This window comes from Macaca fascicularis, chromosome 20, assembly GCF_037993035.2.
Source record: "Macaca fascicularis isolate 582-1 chromosome 20, T2T-MFA8v1.1".
In the NCBI taxonomy this organism is placed as follows: domain Eukaryota; kingdom Metazoa; phylum Chordata; class Mammalia; order Primates; family Cercopithecidae; genus Macaca; species Macaca fascicularis.
This window is the reverse complement of record NC_088394.1, coordinates 54,001,715-54,019,130: the sequence shown is the minus strand read 5'-3', so window position 1 is coordinate 54,019,130 and position 17,416 is coordinate 54,001,715. Positions and strand designations below refer to the sequence as shown.

The following is a 17,416-nucleotide window of genomic DNA, read 5'->3' as shown; positions in this document are numbered from 1 at the left end:
CTATTTCACAGACGTCTGAGGATGAGGCGCAAGACCAGCCAGGCCGTGCTAGGGAGCAAGGCTCCTGTCCACATCTCTCCTGGGGCGACATGGCCCCATCTTCAACTCAACTTCTCTGCACACATCAGTCCCTCCCTGCTCCTCCCCCAACACACATTTCCCCTCTGGCCCCTCCACTCCCCCAGTGCACAGTCAGCTCTGCTACCTCTGTGCCAATTCTAGCCCCAGGTCGTTACAACGCCCCATTCAAGCACCACCCTTCCTAACTGGCACAATCTCAACAAAGCCTCCAGTCGGGCCAGCCCACCCATGGGTTGGCTTCCTCTGGCCAGGTGTCTATCCCTCACCACCCTCTTCCACCACTGTGTTAACATGCTACGTTCCTTCTGCAGGGTCATCAGGACCACAGCCTACCTTCTCTACAGCCTGCACTTGAATTCCTGTCTTTATTACTGGGCATCGGCCTATGAGGGCCTGGGTTCCACTCACTGGGTTTACGATGGCGTGGGAAACAGGTGAGCCACAGTCATCCCCCAAGGGCCACGCCTGGGGGACCTTCCTGTTCTTTATAATTCACAGCACAGAGACTCCGGGAAGGAGTCTTATTGCTGCTGTATTGGCAAGGCCACTTTGCTCCTAAGCAATCACTGGCATGACAAGGCTCAAGAGCCACGTCTTGGGCCAGTTGCGGTGGCTCACAAAACTTTGGGAGGCTGAGGCAGGTGGATCACCTGATACCAGGAGTTAGAGACCAGCCTGGCCAACATGGTAAAACCCCATCTCTACTAAAAATACAAAAATTAGCTGGGCGTGGTGATGCATGCCTGTAATCCCAGCTACTGGGAAGGCTGAGGCAGGATAATCTCTTGAACCCAGGAGGCGGAGGTTGCAATGAGCCGAGATCGTGCCATTGCATTCCAGCCTGAGCGACAAAAGCAAAACTCCGTCTCAAAAAAAAAAAAAAAAAAAAAAAACCATAAACAAACAAACGGAAAAAGAGCCAGGTCACCACGTCTTCCCTAAGCTAAGGTTTCCTGAGCAACTACATGTGTCAGACCGGAGGTACTGGTGTGAACAAGACTTGCTAGACAGAACCTTTCCGCATCCAAATTCTAGTAGGGTGTGCAAATACATTGTATGTGTGCATCTACTCCTGCTTCCCCGGGCACGGCCAAGAGGGAACGAGGCCAGAGAATACTCCCCAGCACAGCTCCCCAGGCACTGCTACCATGGAGGCACTGGCGAACAAGGTGAGACCCACTTGCCAGTCAGAGAGCCGCCATCCATTATGAGACTTGCCAAAGGGAAGATGATGACGTGTGAACCAAAAAGTATCTGGCACAAGTTTCAATCAATTTAGAAAGTGTATTTTGCCAAAGTTAAGGACACACCCATGGTACAGCCTCAGCGGTTCCTGATGACATGTGCCCAAGGTGGTCGGGGTGCAGCTTGCTTTTATACATTTTAGGGGGACAGAATACATCAATCAATACATGTAAGGTTTATATTGGTTAGATCTGGAAGAGGGGGACAACTCAAAGGGAGGAGTGGCTTCCAGGGCATACGTAGATTTTAAAAGTCTCTGCTTGGAAAAAACAAAACAAAACAAAACAAACAAACAAAAAAAGACCGGGCTTGGTGGCTCACATCTGTAATCCCAACACTTTGGGAGGCCGAGGCAGGCAGATCACCTGAGATCAAGAGTTTGAGACCAGCCTGGCCCACACAGCGAAATCCCATCTCTACTAAAAATACAAAAATTAGCCAGGCGTTGTAGCAGCACCTGTAGTCTCAGTTACTCGGGAGGCGGAGGCACAAGAATTGCTTGAACCTGGGAGGTGGAGGTTGTGGTGAGATGACATTGCACCATTGCACTCCAGCCTGGGTGACAGAGCAAGACTCTGTCTCAAAATAATAATAATAATAATAATAATAATAATAATAAATAAATAAAAATTCCCTGCTTAGCAATTGGTTGAAAGAGTTATCAGTAGAAAGAAATGTCTGGGTTATGATAAGGGGTTGTGGTGAGCTAGGTATTTTCATGCAGATGAAGCCTCTAAGTAGTGGGCTTTAGAGAAAAGAGACTGTAATGTTTCTTACCGGACTTAAGGTCTGTGTTGATGTTAACGCTGGAGGAGTATAATGAGGCATGTCCGACCCCCTCTTCCTTCACGGCCTGAATTAGGTTTTCAGATAACTCTGGAAAGCCCTTGGCCAAGAGGAGGGGTCTGTTCCGATGGTTGGGGGCCTTATAATTTATTTTTGGTTTACAATGGTGATGATAGTGACAATGATGATGATAATAGCAGTGATGATAATAGCAGCAAGGCTTGTAGGATACCTATTTCGTGCCAGCCCTGTTTAAAGCACTGAACACAGTAACTCACAACTATCACATCAGATAGGTACTGCACCATCCCCATTTTACAGATGAGGTAGCAGATGCGAGTCACACGGTTCATGAGTTACAGAGCTGGGATTTGAACCCAGGTGTCATGGCCACAGAGTCCTAACTGCCTCAATGAAAAGGAAAAGTGCCAATCTAGTGGCCAGAGGGAGCAGGGGAGGTGGGCATGAGCACTGTCAATTTCACCAAAAGTCATCAAAAGTTACAAATATTTAAAAAAGTTTTTTTAGCCAGGTACAGTGACTCATGCCTGTAATCTCAGCACTTTGGGAGGCCGAGGTGGGCAGATCACTTGAGGCCAAGAATTTGAGAGTAGCCTAGTTGACATGACAAAACCACATTTCTACTAAAAATACAAAAATTAGCCAGGCATGGTGGTGCACGCCTGTAATCCCAGCTACTTGGGAGGCTGAGGCAGGGGAAGAATCACTGGAACCTGGATCGGGGAGATTGCAGTGAGCCAAAATTATGTCACTGTACTCCAGCCTGGGCAACAGAGAGCGAGACTCCGTCTTAAAAAAAAAAAAAAAAGTTTAAAAATTATTTTAATGAACAGACTTAATTTTTTAAAAAGTGGCTTGAAGTTTATAGAGAGGTCCATTGGAAAGTAGACAGTTCCCACATATATGCCACCTCCATTATTATTATTGTTATTATTTTTTGAGACAGGGTCTGCTCTCTGTTGCTCAGACTGGAGTGCAGTGGCATGATTTCGGCTCATTGCAACTTACGCCTCCCGGGCTCAAGTGATCCGCCCACCTCAGCCTCCCGAGTAGCTGGGACCACAGGCACATGCCACTGCACCTAGCTAATTTTGTATTTTTTGGATATATGGAGTTCTACCGTGTTGCCCAGGCTGGTCTCGGCTTCCTGAGTTCAAGCTATCTGCCTGCGATTGGCCTCCTAAAGTGCTAGGGTTACAGGTGTGCGCCTCATTTTAAGGCTGGATGGTGTTAAAGATGACACTCTCCCCCCTGCCCTGTCAAAAGCCTTAAGCAGGAGAGTGAGCAGAGGGAGGGTTCTTGGAAAGCCCACCCTGGCGCTGATGGGAGAGTGCACCGGGAGTGAGAGCAGGCAGCAGACAGCCAGCAAGGGGCGCTGCTGTGTCAGAGACAGCTGCAAACCCTCCAGACCAACAGGTGGCTTGACCTAGGGGACGGAGGTCAGGGTGGGCAGGAGGGATGTGGGCAGGAGGGATGCGCACAGGATGGGGGCTGGGCCTGCAGAGTCAGAAGGGAGGCTTGAGGGATGAGGGATGAGGAGTCCCAAGCGTGACTCCTAGAGCTGCCCCCTGGCAGCAGAGACAGGCCAGTTCTCTTTTCTGGGCCTCGGTTCCCTCACCTGCAAAATGGGGCTGCAAATGGGAGTCCCACCCTAAAGAGGTGACTGAGGAGTAGATGCCTCTGAGCCCCTGCCCCAGTGCCTGGGCACGGTGGGCGCTCAGTCAGCCACAGTGAGGATGAGAAGGTGGAAGAAGGAAAGTTCCAGTGGGGAGTTACTCACCGAAGGGTGTCCCACCTCACCCTGGGCTGTGCCCACTAGTGACACAAAATGCCCGTGGTCCAGCTGTCCACCCCCAGGCCCTTGCTCCCAGTTGGGAACAGGTGGGTCGCTTGCATTCAAGGTGGCGGCTTCGTAGAGTGGTTAATTGTACTGAACGTCTCCTCCCAGTATAGATGCCCTAACCTCAGCCACCATGGCTACAGCCGTCGCCTTCTGCCGTGAGCCCTGCCCTGAGGGGGAACCACACCTTTACAGAGATGTCCCAGGCTGATTTTGGTGGCTCATGTCTAATCCCAGCACTTTTGGAGGCTGAGGCAGGCAGACTGCTTGAGCTCACAAGTTCGAGACCAGCCTGGGCAATATGGCGAAACTTCCCCTCTACAAAAAAATACAAAAGTTAGCTGGGCATGGTGGTATATGCTTGTAATTCCAGCTACTCAAGAGGCTGAGATGGGAAGATCGCTTGAACCCAGGAGTTGGAGGTTGCAGTGAGCTGAGATCGCTGCACTCCAGCCTGGGCGGCAGAGCGAGACTTTGTCTCGAAAGAGATGTGCCAGAGGCCAGGGCAGCCCAGGCAGGCAGGAGGGGAGTCCCTGAGAGCCACTGTGGGGTGGAGAATATCAGGGATGGGGTCAAGATCTAATGCTTCCCCACGTCACCAGTGGCCCTGTTACCCGTTCCCATTCACAGCTCCGCTCCTGAGCCTTGACTAGGCCATGCATTCATTCACTTCCTCATTCATTTAACCCATCACAAGGAGGCAGAGAGGGATTTGAAGGCTCTTTCTCTGCAAAGGGGAGAACACAATTTCTGCATGGAATTGAGCTCTGTGACCTTATCCTTTCTGAGACCCAGTGTTCCCACAGGCACAATGCGGGTATCTTACATCCAGATTTCTTATGAGAAATAATAAATAAATAAGTGTGGCATGTCTAGCTTGGGCCTGAACAGGTGTCAGTGACCCCTGTGCCTAGCTATGGCTATTGTTAGGGGGGAAGCTAGCATGGCAGGAAAGGAGTTAATAACCTGGGGTATAGAGCTTTTAGGGGGTCACAAACCCCCCAGACATCGGACCTAAAATTTGAGCATATGTTGGCTTTTCTAGGGAAACAGAGCTGGCTTTCTCTAGATTCTCAAAGGGGCTTGTGCCCCAATAAACTAAGAACTTTACTCCCTGGGGCTAAGACTGGCACATCCGTCACTGGGCAGCTTGGGGAAGGGAGGGTAAGCAGAGCAGGGCGGGGGCGGGGCAGGGGGACAGCTGTCTGGGACCTCCTTCTGCAGGGCCCTCTGCCGGAGGAGCTCGAGCTGCCCAGCAGTGGGAAGGGCACGCTTCCTTGGCAGCAATACTCCTTCCCAAATGACATCCTGCAGGGAACTGCAACATGTGAGCCAAGTACGAGTAATGAAGGAGGATTCCTTAGAAATTCCAGTAGCATGAAGAATAACAACGTTTACAAAGTGAGCATTTGTAGAGTGCTTGCTGGGTGCCAGGGGCTCACGGGCCCGAGCTCCTACAAATGCTAGGCCCTGCATCCTGCCCTAGTGCTCTCCTGCCCCGTTTTGCCCAGCCTGAAGCACAGAGGGTCCCCACAGACCCAACAGCGTGGAAGACAAGGAGACTGTGTGCCATGTCGTTGGAAGATTCCTCCAGCCGGGAACGGTTTGGGGTAAAGCCAGAGTTTTGTGGACATCGCGCCTATGTCCTCTCTCTGTTGGTGGCCCAGCGGCATAAGTACCCAGCTCCCGGACAGCCCAGGGGTCTGCAGAGTTGGGGGTGCTGCTCCGTCCCGCTAAACGCTGCTTCGCGCGCCCTCTGATGGCCAGAACCAGTATGACGGGGGTTTGATCGGCCCGTTTTGGGTTCTGAAACTTGCAGGCAACAGGTGATGTGGAGATGCAGGGCGGCCCGCAGCCCTGCCCAAGGCCCCGCAGCTATCACAGGCAGAGCCTCTACCACACTCCCCAGCAACCTCTGCTTCCTCCTTCCTGCACGCATTGCACGTTACCTGCCTGTCCCCACAGTGGACCACAAGCTTCTTGAGGATATGGGCGAGTCTGTTCAGTTGCGTACGGCAGACAACAGTGGCTGTGAAGGCTTTGACAGCTCCCTTGCTGAGAGTCCACCATGTGCCAGGCTGTCTTCTAGCATCTCATTTTGTCCTCATGGTCTTCTGTGAGGGACATTCTATTGCCATCCCCATCTTATGGAGAAGGAAACCGAGGCTTGGAGAGAGAGAAATTTGTCCAAGTTATGCAGCTAGAAGGTGGCTGAGCCCAGCCAGCCTGGTCCGGAGCCCGTGTTCTATCTAGGACACTGCATAAATAGCTGGTGCAGGAAAGCCTGCGGGGACTGCCTGGTCTCTAGGCCCTTCTGACCTCACCTTTGCTGACCCAGGGGAGGGCTCAGCCTGAGGGGTGGACAGGTGTCAGAGGGACCCTTGCTGCTCTGTGATAATCACACACAAGCTTGGTGGCTTCATGCCTTTTGAGCCGCTATAGTACAATACATGAGACTGGGTAACTTATAAAGAACAGAAACTTACTTTTCACTGTTCTGGAAGCTGGGAAGTCCAAGATCAAGGTTCTGGTGTCTGGTGAGGGCTGCTCTCTGCTTCTAAGACAGTGTCTTGAATGCCACAGTGTCCACTAGAGGAGAGGAACATTGTCCTCATATGGCAGAAGGCAGAAGGGCCAAAGGACGTGGAAATCTTCCACCAGAACCTTTTGTAACAGCTTTAATCTATTCATGAGGGCAAAGCCCTCGAGGCCTAAACAGCGCCCAAAGGCCCTACCTCCCGACACCATTGCACTGGGAATTAAGTTTCCAGTGCCTGAATTTCGGGGGACACATTCAGACTAGAGCACTCAGGGCATTTCCTATGCTTTTTGCCACACAGTAGGACCGCCTCCCCCATACCTCCCTTCCAGAAGGTTCACAAACCTGTGTCAGAGGGTTAACTGCTGGTGGATGACATCTCAGAGAAGCAGACAGCGCCCAACTCTTGCACTTACCAACTAGTGACCATGGGTGTGCCCTTTCCCTTTGGGGGCCTCAGTTTCACTATCTGGAGAATGGATGGGCTGGGGAGGGGTGGGTCAGAAAAAGTCATCCTCAAGATATCTTCCAAACTTGATGTTGCTTTTGCTTTTCCTAAGCCAACATGGCAGGTGACAGCAAACGAAAAGACTGGAAATTGAAGGAACACTGAAGGAAATTAAGGGAGCGCAGTCATTAGGAGTTGGAAGACCCTGGTCTGGCCTCCTGCCAACTCTTCCTGGCAATCCCCTAGAGCCTCAGTTTCCACATCTGTAAATGGGGATGGCAACATATCCCTAGAGACACAACCGCACCTAATAGTATTCGTGAACCTGCTCTGCAAATGGCAACGTGCTCTACGCGTGCAGGAGGTGGTTTTTCTTGCATAGATGAGCTGTAAAGGGTTTCTGTCTTTTGCACAACGTGCATCTATCAGAGGCGTCTGAGCCAGACCACTCAGGGGCGGCAGAGTGGGGCCTATGATGACCCATGTTCCCTTTCTCCTCTCTCTCCAGTTATATTCGCTGTTACTACTTTGCTGTGAAGACCCTCATCACCATCGGGGGGCTGCCTGACCCCAAGACACTCTTTGAAATTGTCTTCCAGCTGCTGAATTATTTCACGGGCGTCTTTGCTTTCTCTGTCATGATTGGACAGGTATCGGGGCACCAGCCCGGCGTCCCACCCCACCTGACTGCAGGGCCCCCTCCTACTGTTGCCAGAAATGTCACCCTCTGCGCCATTCCTTTTGGATTAAGCCTGGGAAAGAGCACTGGACTGAGAATCAGGGGCCTGGCGCACTGTGCTCTGTGCGGTGGAGGGGGTGGTGGTGAACTCGGCCCTATTCCCTCTCTGAGGTTGCTCTCATTTGAAATGACCGTTCCTCTGGGTGCACTGGGCTGAATGGTCTTCTACAGAGACTGAGGGAGAAACCCCTGGTGTAGCTGGTGTGTGCCGGGGCAGCATCTTACATTGTGGTCGAGACACAAGGTGACAGTCAGAGGTCCTCAACGTTACCTTTAAAGGGCCCCGCCCCAAGGAACAGCACACTAGCTTCCTATTTCCTCCAACATGGAGTCAAAGTGGCCGCCGTCACCGAGGGACTGTGTTGTACCAGAATCAGCCCAGCCCAAGGAGCTTTCCCCACTGGTGTGGTCCCAGGGACCTGAGGCCACCAAGGTGCTGGCAGTCTCCCTCCCTTCCTCTTCCCCACATCCATGCTGAAGGCAGAACTTCCCGTCAGTAAAACTTTCTCTGTGTGAGGACATCTGCCTTCCCTGCTCCCAGTGCCCCGCCAGGAGCACATGCCCCTAGTCTGTGTGAAGTGACACATCCCAAACCCATGGAATAGTCCCCACTCCCATGACCCAGTGGCTTCCTTGACCTCCCCTAACCTTTCCCCCTAGATGAGAGATGTGGTAGGGGCCGCCACCGCGGGACAGACCTACTACCGCAGCTGCATGGACAGCACGGTGAAGTACATGAACTTCTACAAGATCCCCAAGTCCGTGCAGAACCGCGTCAAGACCTGGTACGAGTACACCTGGCACTCGCAAGGCATGCTGGGTAAGATGGTCACACCCTGACAGCCACCAGCTCCCAGCCAACTCCTGTTGCCTGGTGCCCGGTGCCCTGCCTTCGGGGCACCTCCCTTGTCCTCTGTGTCTCTGAGGCCCTGAGTACTGGGGCCTCTTTTGGCTGTGTCCCCAACCTTGGTGTGAGAGGGGCCCAGTGGGTCCCCTAGCAGGGCTGTCATGAGATCCCTGGAGACTTGGGGGGCTTGTCTTCTGTGTGCCTGCCCCCCTCGCTTCACCCACCTTGAAATGCATCCCCATGCAAGGGTGAAATGCAGGCCGGGCGCGGTGGCTCAAGCCTGTAATCCCAACACTTTGGGAGGCCGAGACGGGCGGATCACGAGGTCAGGAGATCGAGACCATCCTGGCTAACCCGGTGAAACCCTGTCTCTACTAAAAAATACAAAAAACTAGCTGGGCGAGGTGGCGGGCGCCTGTAGTCCCAGCTACTCAGGAGGCTGAGGCAGGAGAATGGCGTAAACCCGGGAGGCGGAGCTTGCAGTGAGCTGAGATCCAGCCACTGCACTCCAGCCTGGGTGACAGAGCGAGACTCCGTCTCAAAAAAAAAAAAAAAAAAAAAGAGTGAAATGCAGTGTGTGTGTGTGTGTGTGTGTGTGTGTGTGTTTATTTATTTATTTGACATGGAGTCTCATTCTGTCACCCAGGCTGGAGTGTAGTGGAGCAATCTCGGCTCACTGCAACCTCCATCTCCCAGGTTCAAGCGATTCTCCTATCTCAGCCTCCCAAGTAGCTGGGATTACAGGCATGTGCCACCATGCCCAGTTCATTTTTTATATTATTAGTAGAGACGGGCTTTCACCATGTTGGTCAGGCTGGTCTCGAACTCCTGATCTCAGGTGATTCACCAGCCTCAGGCTCCCAAAGTGCTAGGATTACAGGTGTGAGGCCGAAGTGCAGTTTAATTTTAAAAAAAAAGAAGAAGAAGAAGAAGAAGGACTCTCTGTCCCTTCCTCCCTCCCTTCCTCTCTCTCCCTCCCTCCCTCTCTCTTCCTCCTCTGTCCTCTCTTTCTCTCAAGGACATTGCACGCCCCATGACAGGCGCAGCAGGCTTAGCCCTGGATATCCTGGGGCAGCTCTAGAGCTACACAGCCAGGTTGGGGTCCTGAGTTCATCCCCTGAGCTACAAGACTACGGGCATGTCACTGCCATTTCCTCATCTGTAAAGTTGAGATTATAGTGGGGCAACTCTTGGGTTGCCTAGGGGATTTAGTAAAATAATTTTGCCTTTAATCCCAGCACTTTGGGAGGCTGAGGCAGGAGGATCACTTGAGCCCATGAGTTCAAGAACAGCCTGGGCTACATGACAAAACCCCATCTCTACAAAAAGTCAAAAAATTTAGCTGGGCGTGTTGGTGTATCCCTGTAGTCCCAGCTACTCAGGAGGCTGAGGCTGGAGGGTCGCTTGAGTCTGAGGAAGTTGAGGCTGCAGTGACTTGTGACTGTGCCACTGCACTGTACTCACTCTAGCCTGAGTGACAGAACAAGACCCTGTCTCAGAAAAATAAAAATAAGTCCATGTGCGGTGGCTCATGCCTGTAATCCCAGCGCTTTGGGAGGCTGAGGTGGGTGGATTGCTTGAGCCCAGGAGTTTTTAGACCAACTTGAGGTACATAGTGAGACCTTGTTTCTAAAAGAAAAAAATTTTTTTAGCTTCTCAGGGTTCAAAGTATTAAAAACATTTTATTTTAATAAAAACTAAAAACTAAGATAATATTTATAAAACACTCTATTAAAAAGTGCCTGGCTTGGCTGGGTGTGGTGGCTCACTCCTATAATCCAGCACTTTGGGAGGCTCAGGTGGGTGGATCACCTGAGGTCAGGAGTTGGAGACCAGCCTGGCCAACCTGGCGAAACCCCGTTTCTACTAAAAATACAAAAAATTAGCCAGCCTGGTGGTGGGCACCTGTAGTCCCAGCAACTTGGGAGGCTGAGGCAGGAGAATTGCTTGAACTAGGGAGGTGGAGGTTGTAGTGAACTGAGATCATGCCACTGTACTCCAGCCTGGGCGACAGAGAGAGACTCTGTCTTAAAAAAAAAAAAAAAAAAAAAAAAAGGTGCCTGGCTCACTGGCTCATAGAAGTGCTCCAGAGACTTTAGTTCTTGCTGATGTTGTCCTTACAGGACACTGGGAACACAGGTGACCGATAATTGCAACAGTGCAGGGGCTACTAACATAGTAACTGAGTGGGGGATGTCAAGGGAAGGCTTCCAGGAGGAGGTGACATTAGTGCTGGGTTCTGAAGAATGAGTAGGAGTTTGGGAAATGCACAGGGATGCTCCTGGCAGAGGAAACGGTATTGGCAAAGGCTGGAGTTGAGAGAGGGCGCTCTACAAATCTAGAGTGGTTCTGTACGGCAGGGCAACGGTGTGCCCTGATAAGCCGGTAGGTGGGCACTTGGCCCGTATGTGTGCCTGGGTGGAGCCTGGCCTTGCCTCTAACCCTTGCTAGGCCTTGTTCACAGATGAGTCAGAGCTGATGGTGCAGCTTCCAGACAAGATGCGGCTGGACCTCGCCATCGACGTGAACTACAACATCGTTAGCAAAGTCGCACTCTTTCAGGTACACCCTTTGGTGCCCTCACCCTCAGGGCTGTGTGAGGCTCCAAACCCAATCTTCTCTAAACAGCGTTCCTTTCCCTTCCTCACTGGGACAGGGCTGTGACCGGCAGATGATCTTTGACATGCTGAAGAGGCTTCGCTCTGTTGTCTACCTGCCCAATGACTATGTGTGCAAGAAGGTGAGCTGGCCCGGCAGCCACTGCTGGATCTGGGGTTCATGATCCCCCTGGCTTTCAAGGAGCTGAGCTGGAGGGGAACCTGCCAGCCCAGGGCAGAGTGAGATTGTTGGGGAGGGAGAGGAGTGTCTGTGGCTTTGTGCTGCAGTGACCTGACCAGATCCAAGAGCAGGAGCGGATTAGGAGGCTTTGCCAGTTCTATGCAATCAGCACACATGTGCCTCTGGCTTTGCAAAGCATTTCCTCAGCTCCATTGACACAGGACCATGAGGTCCAGGACAAAGACCCCCGCACCTTACAGAAAGAGAAGCCGCGGAGCCTGAAGAGGGGCAGGGCCTTGACTGTGTAGCTGGAACTGCTTCTGCGGTCTCCGTCTTCCCATCAGGAAAATGGGGCAGGAGAAGGGGTGGGCTTAGGTCAGAGGTTGCAAACTGGTGGCCTTTGGGTAAGATCCAGCACACAGGTATTCCGTGGGTTTTTTTTTTTTCTTTCTAATTTTAAGAAAATGTAGAATTGGTCCCCAACCTTTAAAAATTTGAAGATTTCATATAAAAATTCAGATTTCTGGCTGAAAAGAGACAATCTGCCAGCACTGGATCCACTTCCCAAATGGCAAGAGCCAGCTGGGGTGGAGGAAAGGTTGCCCCAAAGGGGGACATTGTGTCCCTTCCTGATGCCACAGCTCCCACCGCTCCCCACTGCCCCACCCTAGAACCCCCTCCCTGCTCAGCTTCACCCTCTGATCCCAGAAAACGTCTGGGGTTGAATCCTGGGGTCTAACAATGTCTAGAGCCCTTTCTGCTCCCTGTCCTTGGGGTTCAAGGTGAGATCAAGGTACTTGGTGAGTGAGGGGAAGGATCAGGAACCCAGGTTTCAGTCCTCTTGCCCAGAGCTGTTAATAAGCCTGGGTGTGTGTACAGGGGGGAAAACATTACCCAAGCAGGCTCTGCAAGCCTTGGGCACCCCTGTCCCCAAGAAGGTCCCTGTCTCCAGGTTATATGCTGTGCAGCAGTGAAATTTCTGGAAGCAGAGAGCCAGGGTGAAGAGGGGAAAAGGATGCTTCAGAGGGCTGAGGATTTAAAGCTGCAACCTCAGGGGCCAAGAGGGGTCTGGGAACAATAGAGTGACTTGCCTGACATTGGAGTCACTTTCTGGCTGTGCAGCCTTGGGCAAGTGGCTTGCCCTCTCTGAGTCCTGCTCATCTCGTGGATAAAGTGGGGGATGTTGATAGTACCTCCCTCATGGGGTGGTTGTGAGGGCTGAATAAGATGTGCATACAGAGCTTAACACTGTGCCTGCCACACAGCAGGTGCCAGTGCTGTTGCTGTTATCTTCGTGGGTGATGCAGAGTTTGCTTCAAATGAGAAAAAGTGAATCTAAAGTCTGTGATTGCAAATTAAATTGAGCACTTGGTGAGCACGTGTGAAGGGCGCCCTCTGCTGTCTGGTTTTGCTCTGCAGCGATCTCTCTGAGACACCCTGGGCGCTGGTTAGTGAGGTGAAGGTCCCCTCACCCTTTCACTCTTGTCAAACTAAACAGAAACAGGGAGGCAAACCTCTCTTCCTTTTTGTTAAGGAGGTCATGCATGTGTGAAATGCGCAGGAATTTTCTGTCAAATAAGTCAAAAGTGTGACGGTTACTGCCCTTGGTCACTTCCCGGATCCCTTATTTATTTATTTGTTTGTTTGTTTATTTGAGACCAAGTCCCACTCTTTCGCCCAGGGTGGAGTGCAGTGGCACTGTCTCAGCTCACTGCAACTTCTACCTCCCGGGTTCAAGCAATTCTCCTACCTCAGCCTCCCAAGTAGCTGGGATTACAGGCATGTGCCACCACACCCGGCTCATTTTTTTAGTTTTAGTAAAGACAGGGTTTCACCATGTTGGCCAGGCTGGTTTCGAACTCCTGACTTCAGGTGATGTGCCCACCTCGGCCTCCCAAAGTGCTGGGATTACAGGCATGAGCCACCACACCCGGCCCCCTTTTTAATTATTATTATTTTTATTATTTATTTATTTATTTATTTATTTTTTTGAGACGAAGTCTCACGCTGTTGCCCAGGCTGGAGTGCAGTGGCGCGACCTCGGCTCACTGCAAGCTCCGCCTCCCGGGTTTACGCCATTCTCCTGCCTCAGCCTCCTGAGTAGCTGGGACTACAGGCGCCCGCCACCGCGCCCGGCTAATTTTTTGTATTTTTAGTAGAGACGGGGTTTCACTGTGGTCTCGATTTCCTGACCTTGTGATCCGCCCGCCTCGGCCTCCCTTAATTATTATTATTATTATTTTCTACAGACCTCCTCTTCCCCTTTTAAACACATGTGACTCACAGGTAGCTGGCCAGGACAAGGCCCGTGAAGGCATGAGGATTGGAAGGCGCGTGGCAGACTAGGTGTTTCTAATTATAGTCCAAAGCAAGCTATTCATTCATGCATGCATTTGGTTTGTCTTGGGATTAAGGCCATTGTGTGCATTTGCCAGGCTGCCACGGGACACTGCACAACACCACAAGCTGGGTGGCCTCTCTCCTCAGCTTGTAGGTGGCCATCTCGGTTTTTTTGTGTGTGTGCTCCTCACATCCTCTTGTCTCTATGCCTGTCTTTGTGTCCACATTTCCATTAGGACACCAGTCCTATTGGATTAGGTCTAGAAGGACCTCATCTTTAGGAATTACATCTGCAATGACCCTATTCCCAAATAAGGTCACATGCTGAGATGCTGGGGATGAGGATTTCAACATAGAATTTGGGAGGGGTACAGAATTCAACCCACAACAACCATGAACTCTGGAACCAGATTGTCTGGGTGCAGATCCCAGCTCTTGGGCAAAGAGTGCTCTCACCTCCGAGGGTTGTTGAGGTTAAGTAGTACACCGCATAAAGCAATCTGGGGCTGGGCATGGTGGCTCACGCCTGTAATCCCAGCACTTTGGGAGGCTAAGGCAGGCAGATCACTTGAGGCCAGGAGTTCGAGACCAGCCTGGCCAACGTGGCGAAACCCTGTCTCTACTAAAAAATACAAAAATTAGCTGAGCGCGGTGGCACATGCCTGTAATCTCAGCTACTTGGGAGGCCGAAGTATGATGCCTGTAATCACAGCTACTTGGGAGGCTGAAGCACGAGAATTGCTTGAACCCAGGAGGCGGAGGTTGCAGTGAGCTGAGATCATGCCACTGCACTCCAACCTGGGCGACAGAGTGATTCCATCTCAGAAAAAAAAAAAAAAAAGGCAATTTGAATACTATCATTATTGTTATTCCCATTCCTGTTGCAGTTAGCAAATGCTTCCTGAGACCCTGAAATATGCCAGGTGTAGATATCATTTGATGGTGGGAACTGCTATCTGATTTACCCTGCCTCCATCAGTGAGTCTAACTGGAAATTTGCAGAATTCCATTATACCTGCACCTCCCAGGTTAGCTGGCACTTCCCATTCCAGGACATCACTAACTCCCCCCCTGCAACCCTATCAGTTATGCAGGACATAGGGTAGTCACTCCTCCAAGTCTACAGATGAGGAGACTGAGGCCCAAGTGGGAAGTGACTGCCCCCATACAACACGCCAAGTTGTGGTGGCAGGGCTGGACACCAGTGCCTAGGTTCCTCCTTGCGGGACCTCCAGCCTCTGGATCCAACCCTGGCTCTTCTCTGGTGACATTGAAGGATGAACAGAGGGACTTGTCCCTTCTCTGTTTCAGGGGGAGATCGGCCGTGAGATGTACATCATCCAGGCAGGGCAAGTGCAGGTCTTGGGCGGCCCTGATGGGAAATCTGTGCTGGTGACGCTGAAAGCTGGATCTGTGTTTGGAGAAATAAGGTCAGAGGCAGCTGGGGTAAAGTGAGGGGCCTGTGGCAAGCGCTGGGAAAGGAGGCGGCCAGCGGGCAGTGAGAGTGTCTATGGCTTGGCAGATGCAGCACTGGCACCTGCTGATGTATGTGGGGATGGGGGTGGGGGAAGGCTCTCATCTGTGTGGGGCCACCACTGTGCTCCACACATGGGAAAGAAAGATCTGAATGTGACCAAAATCACAGTCTCTGAAGGGTCTCCTTCCTCCCTTTTCTGCCCCAGCTTGCTGGCTGTTGGGGGTGGGAACCGGCGCACGGCCAACGTGGTGGCCCATGGGTTTACCAACCTCTTCATCCTGGATAAGAAGGACCTGAATGAGATTTTGGTGCATTATCCTGAGTCTCAGAAGTTACTCCGGAAGAAAGCCAGGTATGTAACTTTTCTTTCATTTAATAGAAAATTGCTAAGGACAATGAATTTCTCTTACGTAACCACAGTACCTTTATTTTTTATTTATTTATTTTTTGAGATGACGTCTTGCTCTGTCACCCAGGCTGGAGTACATTGGAGTGATGATGACTCACTACAGCCTCAACCTCCTGGGTTCAAATGATCCTCCTGCCTCAGCTTCCCATGTAGCTGGGACTATAGGCACATACCACCATGCTCGGCTAATTTTTAAAGGTTTTTCTAGAGCTGGGGTCTCACTACATTGCCCAGGCTGGTATCAAACTCCTGGGCTCACATGATCTGCTCTGACCTCCCAAAGTGCTGGGATTACAGGTGTGAGCCACTGCGCCATTAAAATAAGGAAATTTCGTATTGAAACAACACTATTATCTCATTCATAATCCATCTTCAGATTTTGCTAATTCTTCAAGAATATCCTTTGTACCTTTTCTTCTTTTCCATGCCTGAATCAAGTCTAGGATCACATATTGTAATTAAGGTGCAGAGTATTCTTAGTCTTCCTTGATGTGGGATAGTTCTTCAGGCTTTTCCAACCTTTAGTGACTTGGATGTCTTTTGAGCATACAGGCCAGTTATTTTTTATTTGTTTATTTATTTTTTTTGAGACAGAGTCTTGCTCTGTTGCCCAGGCTGGTGTGCCGTGGCACAATCTCAGCTCAGTGTAACCTCTGCCTCCTGGATTCAAGCAATTCTCCTGCCTCAGCCTCCTGAGTAGCTGGGATTACAGGCACATGCTACCACGCCTGGCTGATTTTTGTATTTTTAGTAGAGACGGGGTTTCACCATGTTGGTCATGCTGGTCTCAAACTCCTGACCTCGTGATCCACCCACCTCAGCCTCCCAAAGTGCTGTGATTACAGGCATGAGCCACCACACCTGGCCCATACAGGCCGGTTATTTTATAGAATGCCCCTCAGTTGGGGTTTGTCTGATGGTTTTCTCGTGATTACCATTAGAGTCTGCATTTTTGGCAGGAAGAACTCGGAAGTGATGTCGCTTCTGCAGCAAATGTACTGAGAGGCACATGATGCCGATTACTCCCAATATCGATTATTTTCACTTTGATTACTTGGTTAAGGTTTCTGTACTATGAACCTATTTTCCCTTAAACCTAATTCCTAAGTAATTAGTGGGGAGTCACCTTTAGACTATGAGGATATCCTGTTCCCCATCAAACTTTTACCCACCACTTTTAGCATCCTTTGATGGTTCCTCTCTATGATAGTTACAAAGAGATTGCTATGATAGTTGTAAAATGGTAATTTTGTAACTCCACTCCTTCCTTGATTATTAACTCGCGGTCAGCTGTATGGAAGAACTTTTTCTTCTCTCCCACTTGTTTATTCATTTCTCAACGTATATCGGCATGGATTTACTTGATTCCATGAACACTCTGTTAATAATTATTATTTTGATGCTCAAATTGGTCCAATTTGGCCCTGGGCACTTTTTCAAGGTGGCTCATTTGTGACCTTTGTGATATCCCTGTCATATTTGAGCACTTCCTTGCTTACTCAAGTATCAGTAAGCCACAACCAGATGCCCTGGTTCATCTTGTACATCCCTTGTGGTATCCTGGAAATGGCAGTTTTCTCCAAGGAGCCTTGATTCCTTTTACTGCGGGATGGTTTTTAGAAACCAAGATCTGAGTCGTAGGAGCACTCATTGCTACTGGAGTGCTACAGGCCTCTGCAGCAGACGGAACCAAGAAACACACCCACGTACACACCAGGATGTGTAAATACAAATACATTTATATAAAATACATATATAATATCTATATATAAAATACACACACACACATATACATATATATGCCAACATCAATTTTTCTGTTTTTCTACTGATTGATCTATCTATAAAACAATTTCAATCCAGCAC

At 50.5% G+C, this 17,416-nt stretch overlaps 1 protein-coding gene across 4 annotated transcripts in view; it reads left to right on the top strand.

Annotated features, from left to right (window-relative positions):
- CNGB1 (cyclic nucleotide gated channel subunit beta 1) overlaps positions 1–17,416 on the top strand; it is a 104,033-nt gene that overhangs the window by 73,081 nt on the left and 13,536 nt on the right. For all 4 annotated transcript variants that reach the window (XM_045383055.3, XM_045383057.3, XM_045383054.3 and 1 more), the window contains 7 exons: positions 393–515; positions 7,469–7,610; positions 8,360–8,519; positions 11,011–11,108; positions 11,203–11,286; positions 14,976–15,094; positions 15,347–15,493. In XM_045383055.3, the coding sequence (XP_045238990.2) occupies positions 393–515; positions 7,469–7,610; positions 8,360–8,519; positions 11,011–11,108; positions 11,203–11,286; positions 14,976–15,094; positions 15,347–15,493 (873 nt within the window). The remainder of the gene's footprint in view (positions 1–392; positions 516–7,468; positions 7,611–8,359; positions 8,520–11,010; positions 11,109–11,202; positions 11,287–14,975; positions 15,095–15,346; positions 15,494–17,416) is intronic.